The 18,422-nt window shown below is 40.5% G+C and overlaps 1 protein-coding gene across 3 annotated transcripts in view; it reads left to right on the top strand.

Annotated features, from left to right (window-relative positions):
- ABCC4 (ATP binding cassette subfamily C member 4) overlaps positions 1-13,027 on the top strand; it is a 152,447-nt gene extending 139,420 nt beyond the window's left edge. For all 3 annotated transcript variants that reach the window (XM_049815799.1, XM_049815800.1, XM_049815803.1), the window contains 2 exons: positions 3,664-3,798; positions 8,629-13,027. In XM_049815799.1, the coding sequence (XP_049671756.1) occupies positions 3,664-3,798; positions 8,629-8,736 (243 nt within the window). In that variant the 3' untranslated portion in view covers positions 8,737-13,027. The remainder of the gene's footprint in view (positions 1-3,663; positions 3,799-8,628) is intronic.
- The last annotated feature ends 5,395 nt before the right edge of the window (positions 13,028-18,422 follow it).

An 18,422-nucleotide genomic window follows, 5' to 3' on the forward strand; every position in this document is an offset into this window, starting at 1 on the left:
CAAAGAGTCAGACCGAGGAGCTGGAAAGTTGAATGATTTGTCCAAAATCCTCTTCTCTCAATATCTGCGTTAAAGTCTATAATGAAATCCCAGTCTGATTCAGAGTCCTGTGCTCCTGCGTGTGTTCTCCATAACCACCCTGCCGATCTGATTTCGCCAGCTACAAGCTTCTCTGGCTTTTCTGTATCAAGTTCCACTGGTACAACTGCCTTGGAACACATCTGGGTTTGATTCGGTCATATTGTGCAGTGATAAGCATTGCATGCAAGTTGATCAGAAAATATGTGGCTGGTAAACACCAGATTCCACCTTTCCTGAATGATTAGCTGGCTTTTTGAAGTCCTAATGATTTTAATTTGGCTTGGAGTCAGTGAGTAAGAGTATGCAAAGCCTTAGCCAAAGTACCTATTTATTTATTTAAATTTTATCAGCACTTATTTCTTCAAAGAAGAGTACCTATCTCTTTGTCTAAGCGCTTTTTAATAAATGTATAAATATATAGATGTATAACTACCAAGTAAATCAGCTTATATTTTCTCCATTGTCTCATGGATGACAGCAGTTAGTAGAAACAGTGTTTTTCCTTGGTGAATAGGGTTTATAGAGTATTCCTGACTTGTAGGAATGATATTGTCTGTTCAGTTTAATTCTGTATCTTTCATTTCAGATTTTTAAAAGAAGTAACACGGCTTGTTTTCCCTGTGTTTGTTCTGTCTATTTTCATAACACAAGTTTGTTTTTACTCCCCAAGAAAGGATATGAATAGATTAATGATTTGTTTAAAAAGTGAATGGAATTTTTCTAGACACAGATTGCTCGCTCTATCTGTTCATCTTCTGGACTTGGCTGTTTAAAACTTGTCAAGGAAGAATAAATTTTTCCTTTTTCCCTCCCAGGTTCTCTGGAGGAGAAAGATATACTGTGTTTGTGGTTATTTCAGATATTTGCAAAATTAATGTTAAAATTCAAATACCGCAGTAATATAAATTTTAAAAAACCTTCTACTTTTGTGTTGTAGTTCTTTACTTGTGAGAGACACATTTAATGAATATGCTTTTTGTTTTCTTTCTTAAGGAGTGGTTACAAAAAATTTTACTTATTCAAGTCCTATGCTGTGGCAGCCCAATTAAATTATTATTTTAAACTGTATATGATTAATTTATTGCATTTTTAAGGAAGCTGTCATTAACTGTGACATACTGTAGTATATAAAAGATTGTGATTAAAATTGTATTTGTAATTAATCCTTAAATATTCTTAATCTGAATATGGGATAGGACTAAAAAATGAAAAATCACTGTGTGCAGCAGCGTACCTTTGCAGGTGAAATACTGCATCTATTGTATATTAAATTACTATATATATATATTTTTTATATATATATAGTGCTATGCAGTATTACTAATATTTTAAAATTTTCCCATGAGCGCTTTCCTCAGCTGTATACCAAACAGTATTGGAAACTGCTTGCAAAGGAAATTCATAATATACGCTGGGTGCTCTAAGTTACGAGCTTTTGAAAATAGCAAAAAAACTTCTCATAGGTTTCTGTGCATACAGTTTATAAAATTAGACGTAATTATGCTGCTGCTGTTGGCCGAGTTATTTTCCATTCAAATGCCATGTACTTAATTGAACTGGAAGCGAGGGAGTGGGCGCCTTTTCCCCTGTGCGGGTCCCTGGAGTCAAACAAGTCGGCGGCGATCTCGGCGGTGTGTAATTTTTGCACCAGTGCAGGCAAAGGGATCAGCTTGGCTGTCCTGCGTCACTGTGGGTTTTGTCATTAACGGGGGTCCCGGCCGTTTGGAGATCTGCCGAGCTCTTGGCCATCAGGCTGTTTTGCTTTAAGGAGTTGCGCAGGCAGAGTGCAGGTGTGAAAGTTGCCTCACAGGACTTTGAATTCGTCTCCAAGCTTATTGGAGTTTCTTCTTTCCAGCAGAAGTTTGCAAACTGTTTTTGTTATTTTGGAAGTTGTCCTCATAATACCTTTTAGTCATTTCTTTCCTGAAATCAACAGCTCCAGTTTTTTAGATTTTTTTTTTTTTCTTCTTCTTCTCTTACAAGTATGTACACCACAATTATGGCTTGGGTTATGAGTCCTTGAAGTCCCTCTGTTGTGGCAATATCTTTTTCAATAGCATGCCATGTGTATTCAGTTTTTTATTTATATAAGAACAAAAATATTTTCTGAATTACTTTGTTTTCTCACAGGAATCCTTTTTTTTTTTTTTAACTTCACTGCTCCTACACACGGACTAAAGTACTGAACTTGTAGACTGATACCCAAATCTCTTTCCTGAGTCAATACCATTAATTTATAAGGCAGTTAAGTATTTGAGTGCATTGCATTTGTCAATATTGACTTTTCCCTGCTATTGTGTTTCTCATTCTTTTAGGTTAGTTAGGTGTATCTGAATCTCCTCTGGTCTAGACTTACCTGCACATTTTTGTGTCGTTTTCAAGTTTGTCACTTTTCTGATAACTCCTTTTCCTGATGACCAACACATACCTACCACATATGCCAGAATGATGTGGTTCCTACCAGTTCCTACCTGTTCAGCTTTCCTCAAAGAAAAATGCGCTGTTTCTTTCTAATCTCTGTTTTCTGTCCAGATTCTTGAAATATTTTTGTCCCTTGTAGCTCAGCTGTTTAGTTACACAGATGCCTTTCTGGAAATCCATATAAACTATTTCTCCTTTAGTTTCCTTCTGTGCATTAAGAATTGTATCAGATTTGTGAGGTACAACTTACTTTTGCTGAAACTGCGGAGAACAAATTCTACCTGTGATCTGTGTGTCTTCTACTTGTGTTTTAATGATTGTTTTAACTAAACTGCTGTCTTATCTCAAAATATATATGCTAGTCGAAAAGTTCCCTGAGTGAATCCCGTAAGGCTTTTCAAAATGTAACTGCAATATTTGCTACCATGCAGTCCTTAGATAGAGTCACTAGTATGAGAATATTTTCTTAGAGGTTCAATCAGCTTATTCTTAAATTTTTCTGATATTATTGACTGTATATATCCTCTGTGGCTTACTGACTTCATGCCTTTTTAATTTCTCTGGGTTTTTTTTCCTTCTCCCTTCCTCTCTTTTGGGTACCTATGTCTATGGTGTCATATCATCTTTTTTTAATGGGGAAAGATTAGGTTCAGGGCAAGTATCTTGCTAATACATAGCTGGCAAAAAACTGATGCAAGAAATCGTTTATCTTTTCAGCAACACCCTCATTTTCTTTAATTACATCTTCACCTCCTCTAATCCAAAAGACCTACTTATTCTCCCTTAACCATCTTGGTGGTTATTGCGTGGTTTTTACCCACAGCTGTTTACTTCAGAGCCCATTTTAGGCCTCTTTGTTTCTTTCTTACACAATGAATCTTATTATCTCCTTTGTTGGCTTCACAAACATTGTATTTCCATATTCTGCGTAACTTTGCATTGGATTCCTGTAGGTAGAGTGGCTGTAGAGCACCCTAAAATTGTACAACAGGTCTATAAACTGAAAAACTGCTATGCTAGTTTGAAGAGGACATATTTCATTTTCAGGATACAAAATTCATCTTAGCACTTAAAGTGCATACATTCCCCCCTTGCTGGTAGTCTCTAACACTTGGTTTTTAATTTGTTATGTTAATATGTTGGTTTCTGCTGATTTAACAGGTTTTAGATGAAGGAAGACTGAAAGAATATGGCGAACCTTACATTTTGCTGCAAGAACAAGATGGCTTGTTTTACAAAATGGTGCAACAAGTGGGCAAGACTGAAGCAGCTTCTCTGATTGAAACAGCAAAACGGGTAATTTTAGAAGAAGGGATCATTAAATTTGTCTCTGCAGTTCGTTTATCTCAAGTTAGCATATTCAGCATCACGTTAAGGCTTCCACTAAAGAATCTGTCAGCTTTGCAAGGCAAAGCCCTCCTTTTCAGTGCTTTTTTTAGTGGGATATACACAGACTTCCAAATGATAAGTGTATTTATATACCCCAAGTTGAAAGACTGTTTGGATTTCTTGCATCCTTCTGTATGTACACAAAATGCTAAGTGTAAATAATGTATGACATACCTGTGCTGGGCATTGATCTTACAAAAACTTGCTGTAAAAACGTGTTAGGGCTGCAGAGTCCAGTATTTATCTAATTATCCTATATTTTTAAAAGGGCCCACCAAATTTTAGTTTGAGGTTCACTACCTGTGCATTATATTATGGTCTCTGGGGGTGTGATTGCATTCTTATTTTTGTGCTTTCTCTTACTTCGTTCCTCTACCCTTGCTCTGTTCTGCACATAGGATGAGCAGGGCTCAATTAAGAAACAGCTGTTGAATGTTTTGTTGCCTCCTTGTTCCCTACAAGGCTCTGTGCCTGATTTACTGCTTACTATTCAAATCCTACTCTGAGCACAGAATTATTAATGTACTTGTGAGCATTCCTCTGGCAATCAAAGTGTTTAAGAAACATCAATGGATTAATTTTCATAATATGTCTGTAAGGTGAGGCTATATCATCTCCACTTTTCAGATGGAAAGCTGAAGCAGAGATAAGATAAAAAATGACCTGTGATTGAGGAATTCTTTTTGACTAGCTTTTGGCTTGATTTCTTTTTTCTTGATAATTTACCACACAGGATGTCCAGAGCAAGGTTTTATTTCTCTCAGTGCTAATGAAGTTTAAGCACTGCTTCAGTTGAGACTGGCAGCGCTCAGTTTGGCAGCAACTTGCTTCATAGTCATGTAACATTACTTTCAGCATGCAAGAAAGGCACAGAAATTAGGCATGTAGGGACCTAAGAGAGCCTTTTCAAAACAAGAAGCAAAGGTCTTATCTCTAGCCTTTATGTTTTCCTCTCCTCAAGTTGCTGGATGTACGGAGCAGAGCTAGAGGAACACAAACTCCAAACTGTTCCCTGGGGAAACAGGAGCCATAAAGATGGGAAGCAAAATGGCAGGTGCCTGGCTATTTCCTAGTAAAAATAGATGCATTTCCAGCAAGTTGGAAAAAAAAGAAAAATTGTGCTGTCTTGGAGGCTGCATGCTCATGTCTGGAGGCTATTTTACTGGACTTTTTGAAGATTAGAGATTTCTGTGTCTGTTCATATCGTTAGAAATTTTTTAGAGCTGCTGAAACTTTTTTTTTTATAAAGAGTTTTTCAAGTGAAGCTTTGTAGCTAAGAGTGTACACTATAAATCCATGTGTGGCACTAATTGCAGAACTGAGGAAACAGCTTTGTCCTTAACTAGACTAGGTAATGAGTCCTGCTGTCCTTCTCCATTACTGCAATGTAGCTTCTTGTATTTCATTACTAGAAAGGAATGGGTTAGCCCTGTTTTTTATGGTATGTGTATGACAATCTGGAGGTTATATAAATTACGTTTAAAAGGATAGCTTCAAATTCAGACAACCAGTGTTTGTCTGTAAAGTGAAGGCCAGCTTCCTAAGGCTTGATCTTGGAATGGCAAGAGGTGAAGCTGTCCAGCTGTCATCTGTAGAGATTTAGCCATGTCATGCTGTCTCTCCTTCCTTCCCTGCAGCCCTCCCCAATTGCACAATTGCATTCAAAGATAATTCAAAATATATAAAAATAATTGCCTGATGTTACTTGCCCGTATAGTCATCTGCAGTTACCACATCAATGTTATGTGATTTTGTACAGGAAGGGAAGAGATCCAGGAACCAGTCTCTGCTGAAATGTGGTTTGATGAAAAAGTTTGCTAACTCCCAGGCTAGAAGGCAGATAGAAGCTTTAGCATCTGCCAAGAATGCAAAGCATGGTGCTTATCCACACTCAGCCCAAAAATATGGGAATCGAGAGACTATATCTCCAGTCAGCAGCTACCCAGAAGCACAGTTACAGTTCTTTCTGTTTGGAGGACTTGGACATTAATTCAAGGTTTTTGTTACTGCTGTCCCTTGTGCTTCATGCATACTTTCAGAGAAGTTGCTTAGTCAGAAAAGCTGCTTCCAATGGCTTTTCTTTTTACACTAGTAAGTCTGTTACATGTATTGCTGTTGGTCTCATACATTCCTACTGTGGTTACTAAAAGCTGGTTTTATGAAAACCAGCTTTTTTTCTGTTGTTGAAAAACAGCATGCTGCACATAAAAAGAAATGGTAATACGACATATATACATACTTTTCAAAAGGCGTTACAGTGGGTTGCTATGTTAAAATGGTTTGGAATGTGGCCATGCTTTGGCAATGATTATTTGATTTATTGCATTTTGGACCTGAATCTTGCGCAGAACAAACCTGTACCAAGAGCTTCTTTGAGTAAGGTGAGACTTTAAATGCATTTTGTGGAACAGTATAGATTCTGCATATATCCTTTAAGTGCAAATGAAGGGGGACTACACATCTTAAACTGGAAGGCTAACTTGGATATCTTTGAAGAAACCTAATTTTCAAAAAAATCTCATGGACATCTTAGCTAAGCGTTGCAAGATTGAGCTATTGCTGGAACCTTAGCTCAGGCTTCTGAATTGATCCGAGGTTACTATTTGTATGTCTCTCTTGGTCACTCAGTATCCCCATTTTTTGTGCACGTCAAAGAAAACAATGCAGGCACAGCTCAAATTGGAGACGCTGAGTATATATTAACTAGCCTGTGAGCTTGACTGCAGTAGAGAGTTGTGCTTGGCATCGCAAGACTGTGTTTTTATCTTTGCTAAGTTGACGAGAAGCTATTAGGAGAAAATCCTATGGGAAGGTGAGAAATAGTCATCAAACAGTTAAAAAAAAGAAGTGCTCAATTATTCAGATAAACAAAGGTTGGTGTGCACTCCGTGCTCTTGGCAGCATTGAGAGAGGCTTTTCCACAAGCTTTGGTGGTGTCAGGATAGAGCTGGTTTTCTGTCAATCAGGTTTTGAGTACTTTGAGGGAAAAATAAGGGTTATTTTATTTTAAAGCTATGACAGATGTGTAAATATTAAAATACTAGGTGTTATCTCACCTCAGTGATTACTTTTAGAAAGGTTGCAGCTCTGTTGGCAGTGGAAGAAACTTGTAGAAGGACTTGGGCATTTAATATCTTGAGGGATTGGGCTCAGGGGAAGAATTACAATGAGACAGTTGAAAAGCAGCTGCCATTTCATTACGTCTCTAGTAATGTGCCAAGGTTTTCTATTAACTTTCCATTAAAAAAAAAAAAAAAAAATCACATTCAAAAGCTGCATTAAAAGTATGCCAAAGTTTTATGTTTTAAACCAGGGACGGGATGGGAATGCACAACTGGGGCTGCCGTCTCTGCAGCGTGTGTGCAGCAGGCGCCTGATTGACTTTCCTCTGTTGCATCCGATCGTGGCTGGTTACTGAGGAATGCCTCTTAAGAGAACTTCCAATTCTTTTGTTGATTCAAATCAGACCTTAATATTCTTTGAAACTTGTAAAGATGCATATATCCTGCGTTAGCATGTGTGCACAAAAGATGACAGTGGTACTTACAAGAGTGTTTTTATAGAATGACTATTTCTTTTTTATCCCGCATGTCTTATACATGTATTCATATATATGAAAAGGACATTATTATCAAACAAACTGAACTTTGTTGACAACACTCTCAAATACAAATTGGAGAAATGTTTCATAAGCCGTAGTCAAAGAGGTCTGACTATGAGACCTAACTCATGACACGTGTCAGCTTCAGAAAGATAGTGTATTTTCTGTTTTTAAAGACTCAAAAAAACTTTTCACATTCTTCTTTGAAAAAAATTGCATTTGAAGTCCTTTTTCACCCAAACACATTTTTAGATAAGAGCACACAAGTCTTGACATTATTTCATTTTGTTATGCGCATCTGTCAAGGAACAGAGATATGATACAGCTACTAAAAACTGATGATTGTGGAACAGTGAAACTTGACAGCATTTCATTTCCTTTATATTCTGATTATACATTTATCAGGAAACCTGTATCTCTTCTAGTTGAGCTAGAAATTGGTAGGATTCAAGAACTCAAAGGCTTGGCAAAGAACTGTCCTATTATTTGGTATCATCTTACATTTTAGAGAAGTTGCTTGGTTGAGTCATTGTTAAAGCTTTTGCTTCTTCTTTCATTATTGTGGTTCACTATCCAGAGATCACATTTCTATAGGCCCTATAACTGCTCTGCAGCACAAATTAAACGCTGGGATATTTCATACATATACCTCGAAGTTTCAATGGTTGTCAATCATAGTTTGTAAAATATAGGGATTACAACCTGATATTAACATCCAAATCCATTGTGTTCATTTTATGTGTGAAAATGAGAAACCCTTGTGCAGACGCAAGATTTCACAGCTTCTTTGTCATCCTGTTTTTAATTTATCTCCATGTTTTGAGCTAGTAAAATGATTTTACTTACCAGTTTAATGTAAAGTGATAAAACATATCTATTTATCTGAATTACCAGAATTTGAGTGGACCTACAGGTTGTGTGGGATTATTCTCACGCTTTGTTATAATGTAGGATCATATAGTAATTTTACTAATTTTTCAGTGACACACAGTTACTGAATGCCACTATCCTGAAGTTCCTGTTGGGATTCCTTAAGGACATGTATTTATCTCTACTTTATTTGTCTCCAGGCATTTTATTTGAAATTAAAAGGTGTTTGATGCATAATTACTCATAGAATCTGATATTTTTCCTAGGTGTACTTCAGTAAGAATTACCCAGAAGTTGTTCAGAATGGTCAACTTGCCACAGACTCCTCCTTGGATCCTTCCTCAGGATTATGCATAACCGAAACTGCACTGTGATTCCTAATAACCTTAACTGTTTTCCATTGAATGTAAACCTGAGATCATCTAAACTCAGTGACAATGTTTGCAAGCGTCAACAGGAGAGGAAAGGGAGGGGGCGATTCTTTGCACTGGACATCCTTCCTATTTAATACTGAGAAAAAAAAATTTTTACTGTCCCTCTTTTTAATTTCAGTGCAATATGTTTTCCTTTCAACCTAATTGTTTGTACTGCTAAGGATATTAGGCAGACTTAACTTTTATTTCAAAGTTATGTGGTAGAGATCTCTTTTATTTAAACAGGTGCAGGACACCTAACACATCTAGGACACCTAACAGGTCTAGGGTGCATATTTGAAGCTTAATAACAAAAATTGTAATGTGTCCTTCTTTCTCTTTTGGAAATATTTTGAGACCAAGCAAAACCAAATTTTTTTTCAGTGTCACTTTAGCACGACAGCTGTGTCTAAACAGCAGATTCAGTAGTGTACAACTTAGTTGTCTGGTGCAACTGTCTTTCTCCCTGTCATAAGTAGCTATGCAGGTTGGTAGAAAAAAGAATTGATCAAGCCAAAAATTCTTTTTGATAGCAAAAAGTACCATACTATATACTTATTTTTTTGATAAATAATTCAAGTAATGCTGTTCAAGATGAATGTAAATATTAGTTTTATTTTGCTAAAATCTGAATGCTGAAAAATCAATCTCGATCTTCTATACTTTAGATGAAAATTACCACATTTGCACTGAAGAAATATTTAAATAATTTAACATACATTCCTCTTTTTATCCAGGTTATCAAAGAAAAAAAGGTATTAAAATAACTTGAGGAAATGTTTGAATGACATGTCATTATACCTAAATGCCGTGTAGTACAAAGTTATCTTCAACACAACACATTGAAATGTATACATTATTTGCATTTATTGTGCCTTAATATTTGTGCCTTCAAGCCAAAGCTGTAACTGCAGGGTACACAACAAATTCATTAAATTTATGTTAAAAATATGTAACCTTAGTATATTTAAAGTTTTGCATCAGGGGTTCTGTTGAACTTGAGCTGTTTGAAGTTGCCATCCTGCCAGAATAGGTAGGAGTGTACAACCTGTAGTTTTGAATGGCTGTTGCTGATAGTGAGAGGAATGCAGTGTGAGAGAGAGATTTGGTATTTGTAAGTTATGTCCTGATTCAGCAAAGTACTTTAACACAAAGGCACTAGTCCTATGTTTAAAAAAAAAAAAAAAAAATCAACCAAGTGCTGTGCTGCTTCAGGTTTTTTCATGTTTAGTGAGATACCTACTCTTTGAGGACTAGTAGAAAATAAATCTATTCATCTTACTGTTTAAAGGGCACAGAAGAGACTAAAAGGCAACGGATCTCTTCAGGACATGGAAAATACTGTGCCTTTTGAAAAATACCGAAGATGCTTGCTCTTACCTTTGTAAGAGAAATGTTATTTACCCAACATTCACCCAGTGGTCTAAAAGTACGGCAAACACAAATGTTTCTTGTTTCAAACAGTTCTACCAGCAAATAACCAATTCAAATACAAAATCGCTCTCTCCCTGGCGAGAAGTAGATCGAGGCCAAAGCCTGTGCCTCAGGACAAGGGCTCGTCTAGGAGAACGTTGTCGTCCTGCTCAGGAGTCAGCCCGGTGGTGAGAGGCAGAATCCTCCTTCCCCTGGTGAATGGTGGGGAAAAACAAACACCAGGCGTCTGGTTTCGCTGGTAACATCCTCTTCTGTCCTTAGCAGGCAGTTACAAAATGAAATGCTCTTGTCCCTAGCTTTCTTGTGGCAGGTTCTGATGCTTCCTTCTGCGGTGTGTGGCACCTTACACTATAACAAATCCCATTGAGATCAGTGGAACTGAACTTCACGCGGTGATGCACAGCATGAGGCTTGTGCTACATCTGGTGCTAAATAGCAGGTGGTCAGGGACAGCTCTCTGTCCCCAAAGCCACGTGGCACAGATTGGCTCACATAAGCAGTGCCTATGGCTAATCCTTCTTGGAGCACACCAGCCACATCCACTGTTCTGTATCGTTTGGCCCTTGGTCTTCTGCGGGCTCACGCAGTCCACTTACGGACCTAGCACACAATTACCATCTAGTGTGTTTTCTTATGGTTTCCTTTGCGATTCACATGGTCTGAAATAAGGATAGGGCTATTCTGCAGCTCAGTAGAGTGGCGTTTGCATCGCAGAAGTATGTGAAGACGTAGAGAAGTGTTTGAGTGTGTAAAATCACATTGGATAGTGCTGGGGGACTGTGGATCATGAAGAAAGTTCAACCTTGCATGGTCTTGTCTGTAACTGCCTTTTTGGAAGGGACCCACAGTGTGAACCATGTCCAAACTCTGCTCAAGCTTTGTTATGGAGAGACCTGGCTGCAGTGGTCCAAAACAGAGCTAGGGTGAGCTGACCAGTAAGGCCGTGTAGACACTTAATGGAGTATGGTGCTTGAGCTTATTTGTTTACATTTTATTGAGCAGTGTGGACATATCCAGAGTCTAACTGTGTTTTAAAATGGCGAATTCTTTTATTTCTAAATAGTTAGCTCTTACAAGAGAGTAAGTATGATGTATAATACAGTGAGACTTTTAAATACTCTAGCAGAACAGTACGTTCTCCTGGCCATATACCTTGAGTTTATTTTTTTTTTTTTATCAGAACCAAGGAGATATGCATGCGTAAACCAAGGGTATAATTACAGTTTTAGTTCATTTCAGCTCTGAAATGAATCTATGGTAAGTTATATTTCAGAGCAGAGCTCCAAAACGCTGGCTGCTGCAGACTCACTGGTATGAGACCCTGACAGATCTAGCTATCAGTCTATAAGCTAGAATTAATTTGATCCTGTAGCTTTTTGAATGCGCACAAAAATGTTAGGTATCTCTGAAAATGCTGATTCTGCTTCTTCACATGTTTTGGCAGGACATTACTAGCTGTAGGTATCAAATATCAATATAAGAGAAAACAAATTTTTTTCAACATCACACTTGAAACCCATAAATTGCTGAGTGGAACAACTGATAGTGAGACATTCGTGTCTGTCATTGGCATTATGTCATCTTTTTAGTTTAGAGTAACAAAAATATTTTAATCAGGAAATTGTTTTTTAGATTCTTTTGTTGGTTTTGTTGTTGGTAGCTGTTTTGTTTAGATGACTGTTGGTTAAGATTGACCCGTTTAATTTCAGTTGAGTAAAAAAGTGCAATGTACCTGAATGGCAAAACTCAGATCAGGGATGAGAAAGGGCTTCCTTTGGTGAAAGTCTCGGTCTGTTAAATGGGCAAATTATCTTGCCAGCAAGGTGGTTTATGTTTCCTTTTAAGGAAAAGTTCAAATAGTTCTAAACTTCCACTTTGAAAATTTTCATGCTTTATTTGGAAATAGCAAAGCTGGTTACTATAAGCTACATTCCTTTCTGGGGTTCTTGGAAAAAGAACTCGGTCTTCTGAGTTATTCAAGCCTTCAAAATATTTCTTCACCATGAGGTGCCTTAAAGTATTCCAGAGTTGTATTTCTAAGAAATATAATTTTATACAGCAATACTGAAAATCATCAGTTACAGAACTGTTTGTTTGGTGCAAAAGACTAGGAACAGCCTCTACTTCTGATCTCAAGAATTGTTCTTAAGACATTCATTTTGGTATAGCTTTGCTCCACCCCTCCTCAAAAGACCACTGGGAGAGTCAAAACCAACACAGTTCTCAAGGATAGGTTATCTCGTGTTTTGCTTATTTTAAGGGCAAAATTGTCTTTAGTGAACTGAAACAGAGCTCATTTGCCAGATAGGCATAGTCTTCTGCAATACCATCCATACTGCCCTTTGGAAAAGGGAGAACCTTCTTCTGACCAACGTCAGTAATGCTGGTTGCTTAACTGATGTTGACAGTTTCTTTTAACCTTCCCAATACATGTTTAAAATAAGATTACAAAAAGAATCAGAAGGGGGCAAAAGATCCAAATGTTACAGAAACTTTCCTGAAAATGCTGCTTTTTGTGTTAATGTGACCATTTGAAATATATCACTTCAAAGTTTGCCTCTTGGCGGGGGGGTCAGAAAGAGTTGAAATCATTTATTCCCTGTGATGGCGATGAGCATCTGACACTAATAGAAGAATGTGGCTTTCTGTATGTTTTACATTGTGTAACAGCGAACTGCTTTTTCATCATTTTAACTCTGGTTTTGTTTTGGGTTTTGCATTTGTGTAATAATTTGATTCTGGTATTGCTACAGAATGATTTCTTTTGTTGACGTTCATGTGACAGCTCCTGTCGTACAATAAAAGGTGTTTCTCAGAAGCATGAAGTCTGTCGTGATTGCGAATGTGTGGTTGAAGGCAGAAATGCCGGGCTGAGCTAAGTCAGATTGTGCCTGAAATCTCCAAACACCTCTTGGTGGTATCGCCAACTCCAAGAGCTGAAAATCCTCCGTTTGGAGGTATGTATAACACAGAATAATACATTCTGGCTTGGTTTTACCAGTCGTCTGTGGCCTGAGATCTCTCAGATCACATTATCAAGCTTTTTGCTTCAATTGACAAGGGCTAAAAAGTAATCCAAATAGATTTTCAAAAATTGTGACCGAAGAACCACTGCAGTTGCACAAGTGCAGATTGGGTATGGTCTCTGCCTCAAGCAGCTAGCAAGCTTAAGGGACTGGGCAGCCGAAAGGTGAACGGACACAGGAGCGAAGTGGGTTAGCAGCACAACTCCAAAATCTGGTGTCCTCTCAGTCCTGTACTTCTCTCTGATGAGTTTGTTGCTTAGTTTAACAAGACATTCTAAAACTGCTCATTTCTGAAAACTGCTGAAAGTTGCTCCCTGTGTCTACCAACTGGTCTCAAGCACTTAAATCTACTATTTTGATGCAAGTTTTTAGTACAAGATGAATTGTGCATTTGTCAATAATCCCCCAGTGCAGCAAGTTCCAGGACTTGGTGTACCGTGAATTGTCATCTGTCTTTTTATAACATGATGCTGGAATATGTGTTAAAAATTTCTCATGTTTCTACCAGAAGTCTACCTCACAACCACCATGTAGCTATCTTAATTGCCTGTAAGTGAATTTGGCTTAGGTTGTCACAGCACAAGTCACTTGTGGTACATGCAGTCTCCTCCTGGAGCGTGCACTCACCAAATTCGCATGCTTCTGTGTTATTCGAACAGTTCTGTCTTAGAAACAGGTGAGGTAGATTTGTATGCTCACCTGAAAGAGAGCTGCTGATAAATAGCAAAGCCAAAGATGGGTTCTGTGAATTTGCCTGCAAAACAAGCATGAATTTTGTAAACTTGGTGTATAAAGCTGGTTCATGGATTTGGAGCAATACTAATGTATAAAAAAATCAGGTTTCTGCTGTCTGTACCTTGGCACCGCTTAACTCCCCACATTGCCTGGAATCGATAGCCTCCTCCATTTTGAGATAGAAAATTCCCTGTGGATCTTAGCCACGGAGCCAGCACATGCTCAGAAGTGCAATAACCTTGAGAAGGGACTGGAGGTAGTCCCGCTGCTGTTCGGGCATCCTCATCTAAGTCACTGGAGGGGCTCAGCGCAGGGTACTTGGGTCACACCTGCTTGCTTCAACCACGGCTGAGTTAAAAGCTGCAACAGAGCCCTTGTCCCTCTCCTGCGTGGGACACCCTGGTGTTTTTAGAGCACGCATTCGGGAAGCGGGAGAGGGGGGTTGCAGGCTTTCCATAGCCTGAGCCGGTTGGGTCTTTCTGTCTTCTGCGTCGTCGAAGCACAATATTCAGGATGTTTTTGATGGCAATATTCACCACGAGTGAATGACGTGGGGAATTGTTTCCTCCCGGACAAAGGAAATCCCAGGTTCAGGTCCCAGTTCCAGGGAGTGTTTATTCATTTTGTTCAACAATTGTCAGTAGAAACGCCCGGAGGAGCTGGGGTTTCTACTCCAGGGCTGTCCCGTCAGCGTAGCTGGGGTCTCGCTGGGCAGCGGGATCCGTTCGCTTGTGTTCGCTCCTGCTCTCACCCCAGCTGGATGGTGGTGGCCGAGACTGCCGTTTGCAGTCGGTGCTTTAGCTGTTGGGCAGCTCTACAAAAGCAAACGCGCTTCTCCTGCCTCCCCAGGGACGCTGTTGCCCTCAGTGCTGTCACTACCGTGTGGACATCTGCTTGGGATAGGATGCTCTCTGTACACGGCTGTTCCTACTGCAGCTGCTCCTCATGCAACATATGGGCAGTGCGTTTCCCTATAGATCAAGGTTTTCCTTAGAATCCGTAAAGCTCCCAACAGAAGTGCTCTGAAATAGTGGCTGAAGCCTCTGCATTGACTATACCCAGAGAATAAGCTCGCAGTTTAAATACTGCGTTGCAGCCTAGGGGGTGTGTATGTGGTCACTCCAACATCTGAATTTGATGCCTGAAGTACGGCTGGTGGATCGTGTCAGGCACTTGAGACTTATAAAGGAAATATGGCCTTTTTTTTTTTTGCCTTTTTTTTTTTTTTTTTTTTTTAGTTTTGGAGACTTGCTATGGGAAATGAAAGTGGGGTGGGACAGCGAGAAATAGTTCCCTTTGTTTAGTTCCAGTAAGCTTTGTACCTCAGTTCAAGCGCAGATAGCAAATAAAAGAAGAGTTATTTATCCTGAGAGTAGCCTGAAGAAAGCAAATCTTGTAAGTGTTCATGCCAGTTGACATTCTTCATGGAGCTCTGTATTTTGCAGGAAAGGACCACAATTACCTTATGGCACTAGATTGAGTTGGGTGGGAAATGCAGCCTCAGATTTATTAGTCAAAGTTTCATTGTCAACAAGAGCTTGCTCTTGAATATTAGAGGCCCAGATTTTAACATAAATGCCAGGCATGAATAGGGCAAATGAGCCCTGTTGAACTGTCTCTTGAAAACATTGCCAGGATACCAAAAATGAGGATTTCTCCCCCCTCCCTGCCCAGCTGAGAGGATTTTTGTTCATTCCGTACCAAGAATATGGACCGCTCTGTGTTTTGGTTGATTTAACATGTATGCACTTTTGCAGAGTAGTGATTTCTGCGAGTGGAGTTATGCAAGTAATTCACCATGAGTCATTCATGCAGTGAATTAAGTGCCTCTTCCCACAACCAGGTTGTCTCCTGACAATCATTTTTTTTTATTTTTTTTTTTTTGCAATTACTCAACAAATCCTTTTGCAATTACTTTTAAGCATTCTGTGTAGATCACACATTTATGTATGTGGTTAATGTTTATTGATTTTCTTGAGTCATATTCGTAGTAGATCAGAGAAACTACATAATACTGTCTCTGTATCGGTTGGTGTAAATGTCCATACCTGCGAATTTAAATTATTTTTTTTTCATCTGGTTTTGGCTACACACACGTGGATTCATTCCTGTGAGTATCCATGTCAGTAAAGCTAGATTTACTTGAATGGCGTGTCACATCATGCATACACATCGACACAGAAGGGAAGAGAATCTGCATTTTTCAAATACTTTTATGGAAAAGTCTCCGCTGCCATTTCTAGCAGCGAACGATAGAGACCATCGTGGCCCTGGGAGGATAGGAAGGTGCCTCTGCATATGCCAAGAGAACACGGAGAGCAACGAGTTGCCCGCAGTCTGCTGGGACGGAGCGGGGCTGGAAGGAGTCTCCCTGCACTGGTTTTACTTGCCTAGGTTCTTCGTGCATTTCTGCGCTTGTGAGAAGTTGCAACAGATGCTGCGCAGAACCAGTTCTCGTTGCCGAAAGCAGAAAGTGAAAGGCCAAGTGCTGCTGGTAAAGCAAGAGCAGATGTTTATCCTGTGCCGGGCATGGCCAAAGCCCGTTCCCCTCAGGTGTTGTCCTTACGAGCGCGCCGGCTGACTGCGCCTCTGCCCTTTCTGAGTAATCCGGCTGCTTTTTGGAGGAGGAGGAGCATTCCGAAAAGGAGAAATTTCTAGGGAGAGCTTCCTAGAGCGGGAAGGAAGCAACAGCGAGGTTTCCCTCGGAGGTCCCCGTCTCACAGACAAGAAGTTGCTCTTTTCTCCTCTTTTCAGGGCGCATGCCGGAGCGACGGCCTGCCGAGCTCCTGGGTGCTCTGCGAGGAAGGTGAAGGAGCCCACGGTGCTTAGGAGGACCTCCTGATGGCTTGGTTAATTGGCTAATGGGGAGGCCTTTGCTGCAGCCTAATGAATGTGAGTGCAACAATTACTTAAGAGAGAGACGTGTAGATCTCTGCGAGATGACTTCGCTAGGCTGCCAAAAGGAATGGGCAACAAACCAGTCGGAGCTGCTGATGCTGTTGTCACAGATTTACCAGAAAGGCTGCTTTTCCTTCCAGATTTTTTTTTTTTCTTTTCTTTTTTTTCTCAAGAAACGATTATCAGTTCATCCTTTCCCTGGAACTGATATTGAGGCACATTTTTATCAGATATTGCAACGTGTAATGTGCCTTTTCGTGACTTCTCCTTGGTGGATGAGAGCTGCCAAACTCACATGATATTTAAGCCGTGTTACTGTAACTGTGGCTACTGTTGTTGGTAGCTGTTCAGGGCTTTCATTTGCCCATCCTGAGGGGACTGTAATAAAGACTGGCCCCTGCTGTTAAATTGTTTGCATAATTCCTTTTTTCTTTTCTTTTCTTTTCTTTCTTTCTTTTTTTTTTTTTTTTTTTTAACTGGGAAAGTTGATCTTACACTGGAAGAAATATCAGCCATAGTAGAGTTTTAACACCTAATCACATCATAACTGAGTGAATCAAGCTGAGTGTGTCCCTCTTCTCTAATCCATTGCCTTGAAGTTGAGGAAAGAGCTTGATTTCCCACTTTGATTTATCTGGACGGCCCTTAATCCCAAATTTTAGTGAGGAGCTGATTTATTGTCTAGCATCAGGGAGGGGACATTAATTCCCCATCTGCCACCCAGTGTGCCCACTTGGAAAGAAAGAAACCTCCTCTGCTGTAGGTAGGATCAAAACCAAAGGGTATAAACCGAAGTCCATGTGTTCGGGCAGCTTGTCTGGAAAACTCAACTTTCCTGCCACTTAACCCTGTCATTGCCTGGAAACCCCAGAAACACCTGACTCTTTACCTTGGAGCTTACCCAGGTGCCCGGAGCCACGCTCCGCGGGGTCCCCAGGGCTGCCAAGACCAGGCAGCCTGCTGCCTCGCACCCGCCTAAGCCTCCCCTGGCATGGAAAAAAAAATGAGTATTTTACTCGTCTAGGGGCTCGGCGGACCCCGACAGCCGCACCTGGCACCTCCCCACGCAACGCCGTGGCAGCGCCGGCTCCGAAAGCTGGCAACACCTCGCAGAGCGAGCGGGCCAGGGACAAAGGAGTCCGCTGCCTACGGCATCCCGGGAAAGCGTCCTGGGGGGCAAGGATGCCCCAGGAGGGAAAGACCCTCTCCAGCCGTCGCAGTGCCACCCGGCTGGACGCCTTTCCTGGAGTCACGGCGCCGAGGAGAGAGGGAGGGAGTCGGACGCCGTAACCCGTGGCCGGCGTGCAAACCTCCTTGGGATGGCAAACGTCAGGGGAGCGAGGAGGGCAACGGGGTTTGGCATCGGGCACCCGCTCCCTCCTCGCTCTCCCCCCCCGCCCCGGCCTCCTGAGCCTGAAATTCCTCGGTTTCAGAGCAGGGGTGGAAGAGGATCCTCCGCCCCAGGTAGCCTCCAGCCTGGTTGTTGGGGTGCTCTCATGGGACGCGGGAGATGTGGGTTTGGGGCCCTGGGGCTGAGGCGGGAGAGGAACCCGG

Source organism: Accipiter gentilis, chromosome 13 (assembly GCF_929443795.1).
Source record: "Accipiter gentilis chromosome 13, bAccGen1.1, whole genome shotgun sequence".
Lineage (NCBI taxonomy): Eukaryota > Metazoa > Chordata > Aves > Accipitriformes > Accipitridae > Astur > Astur gentilis.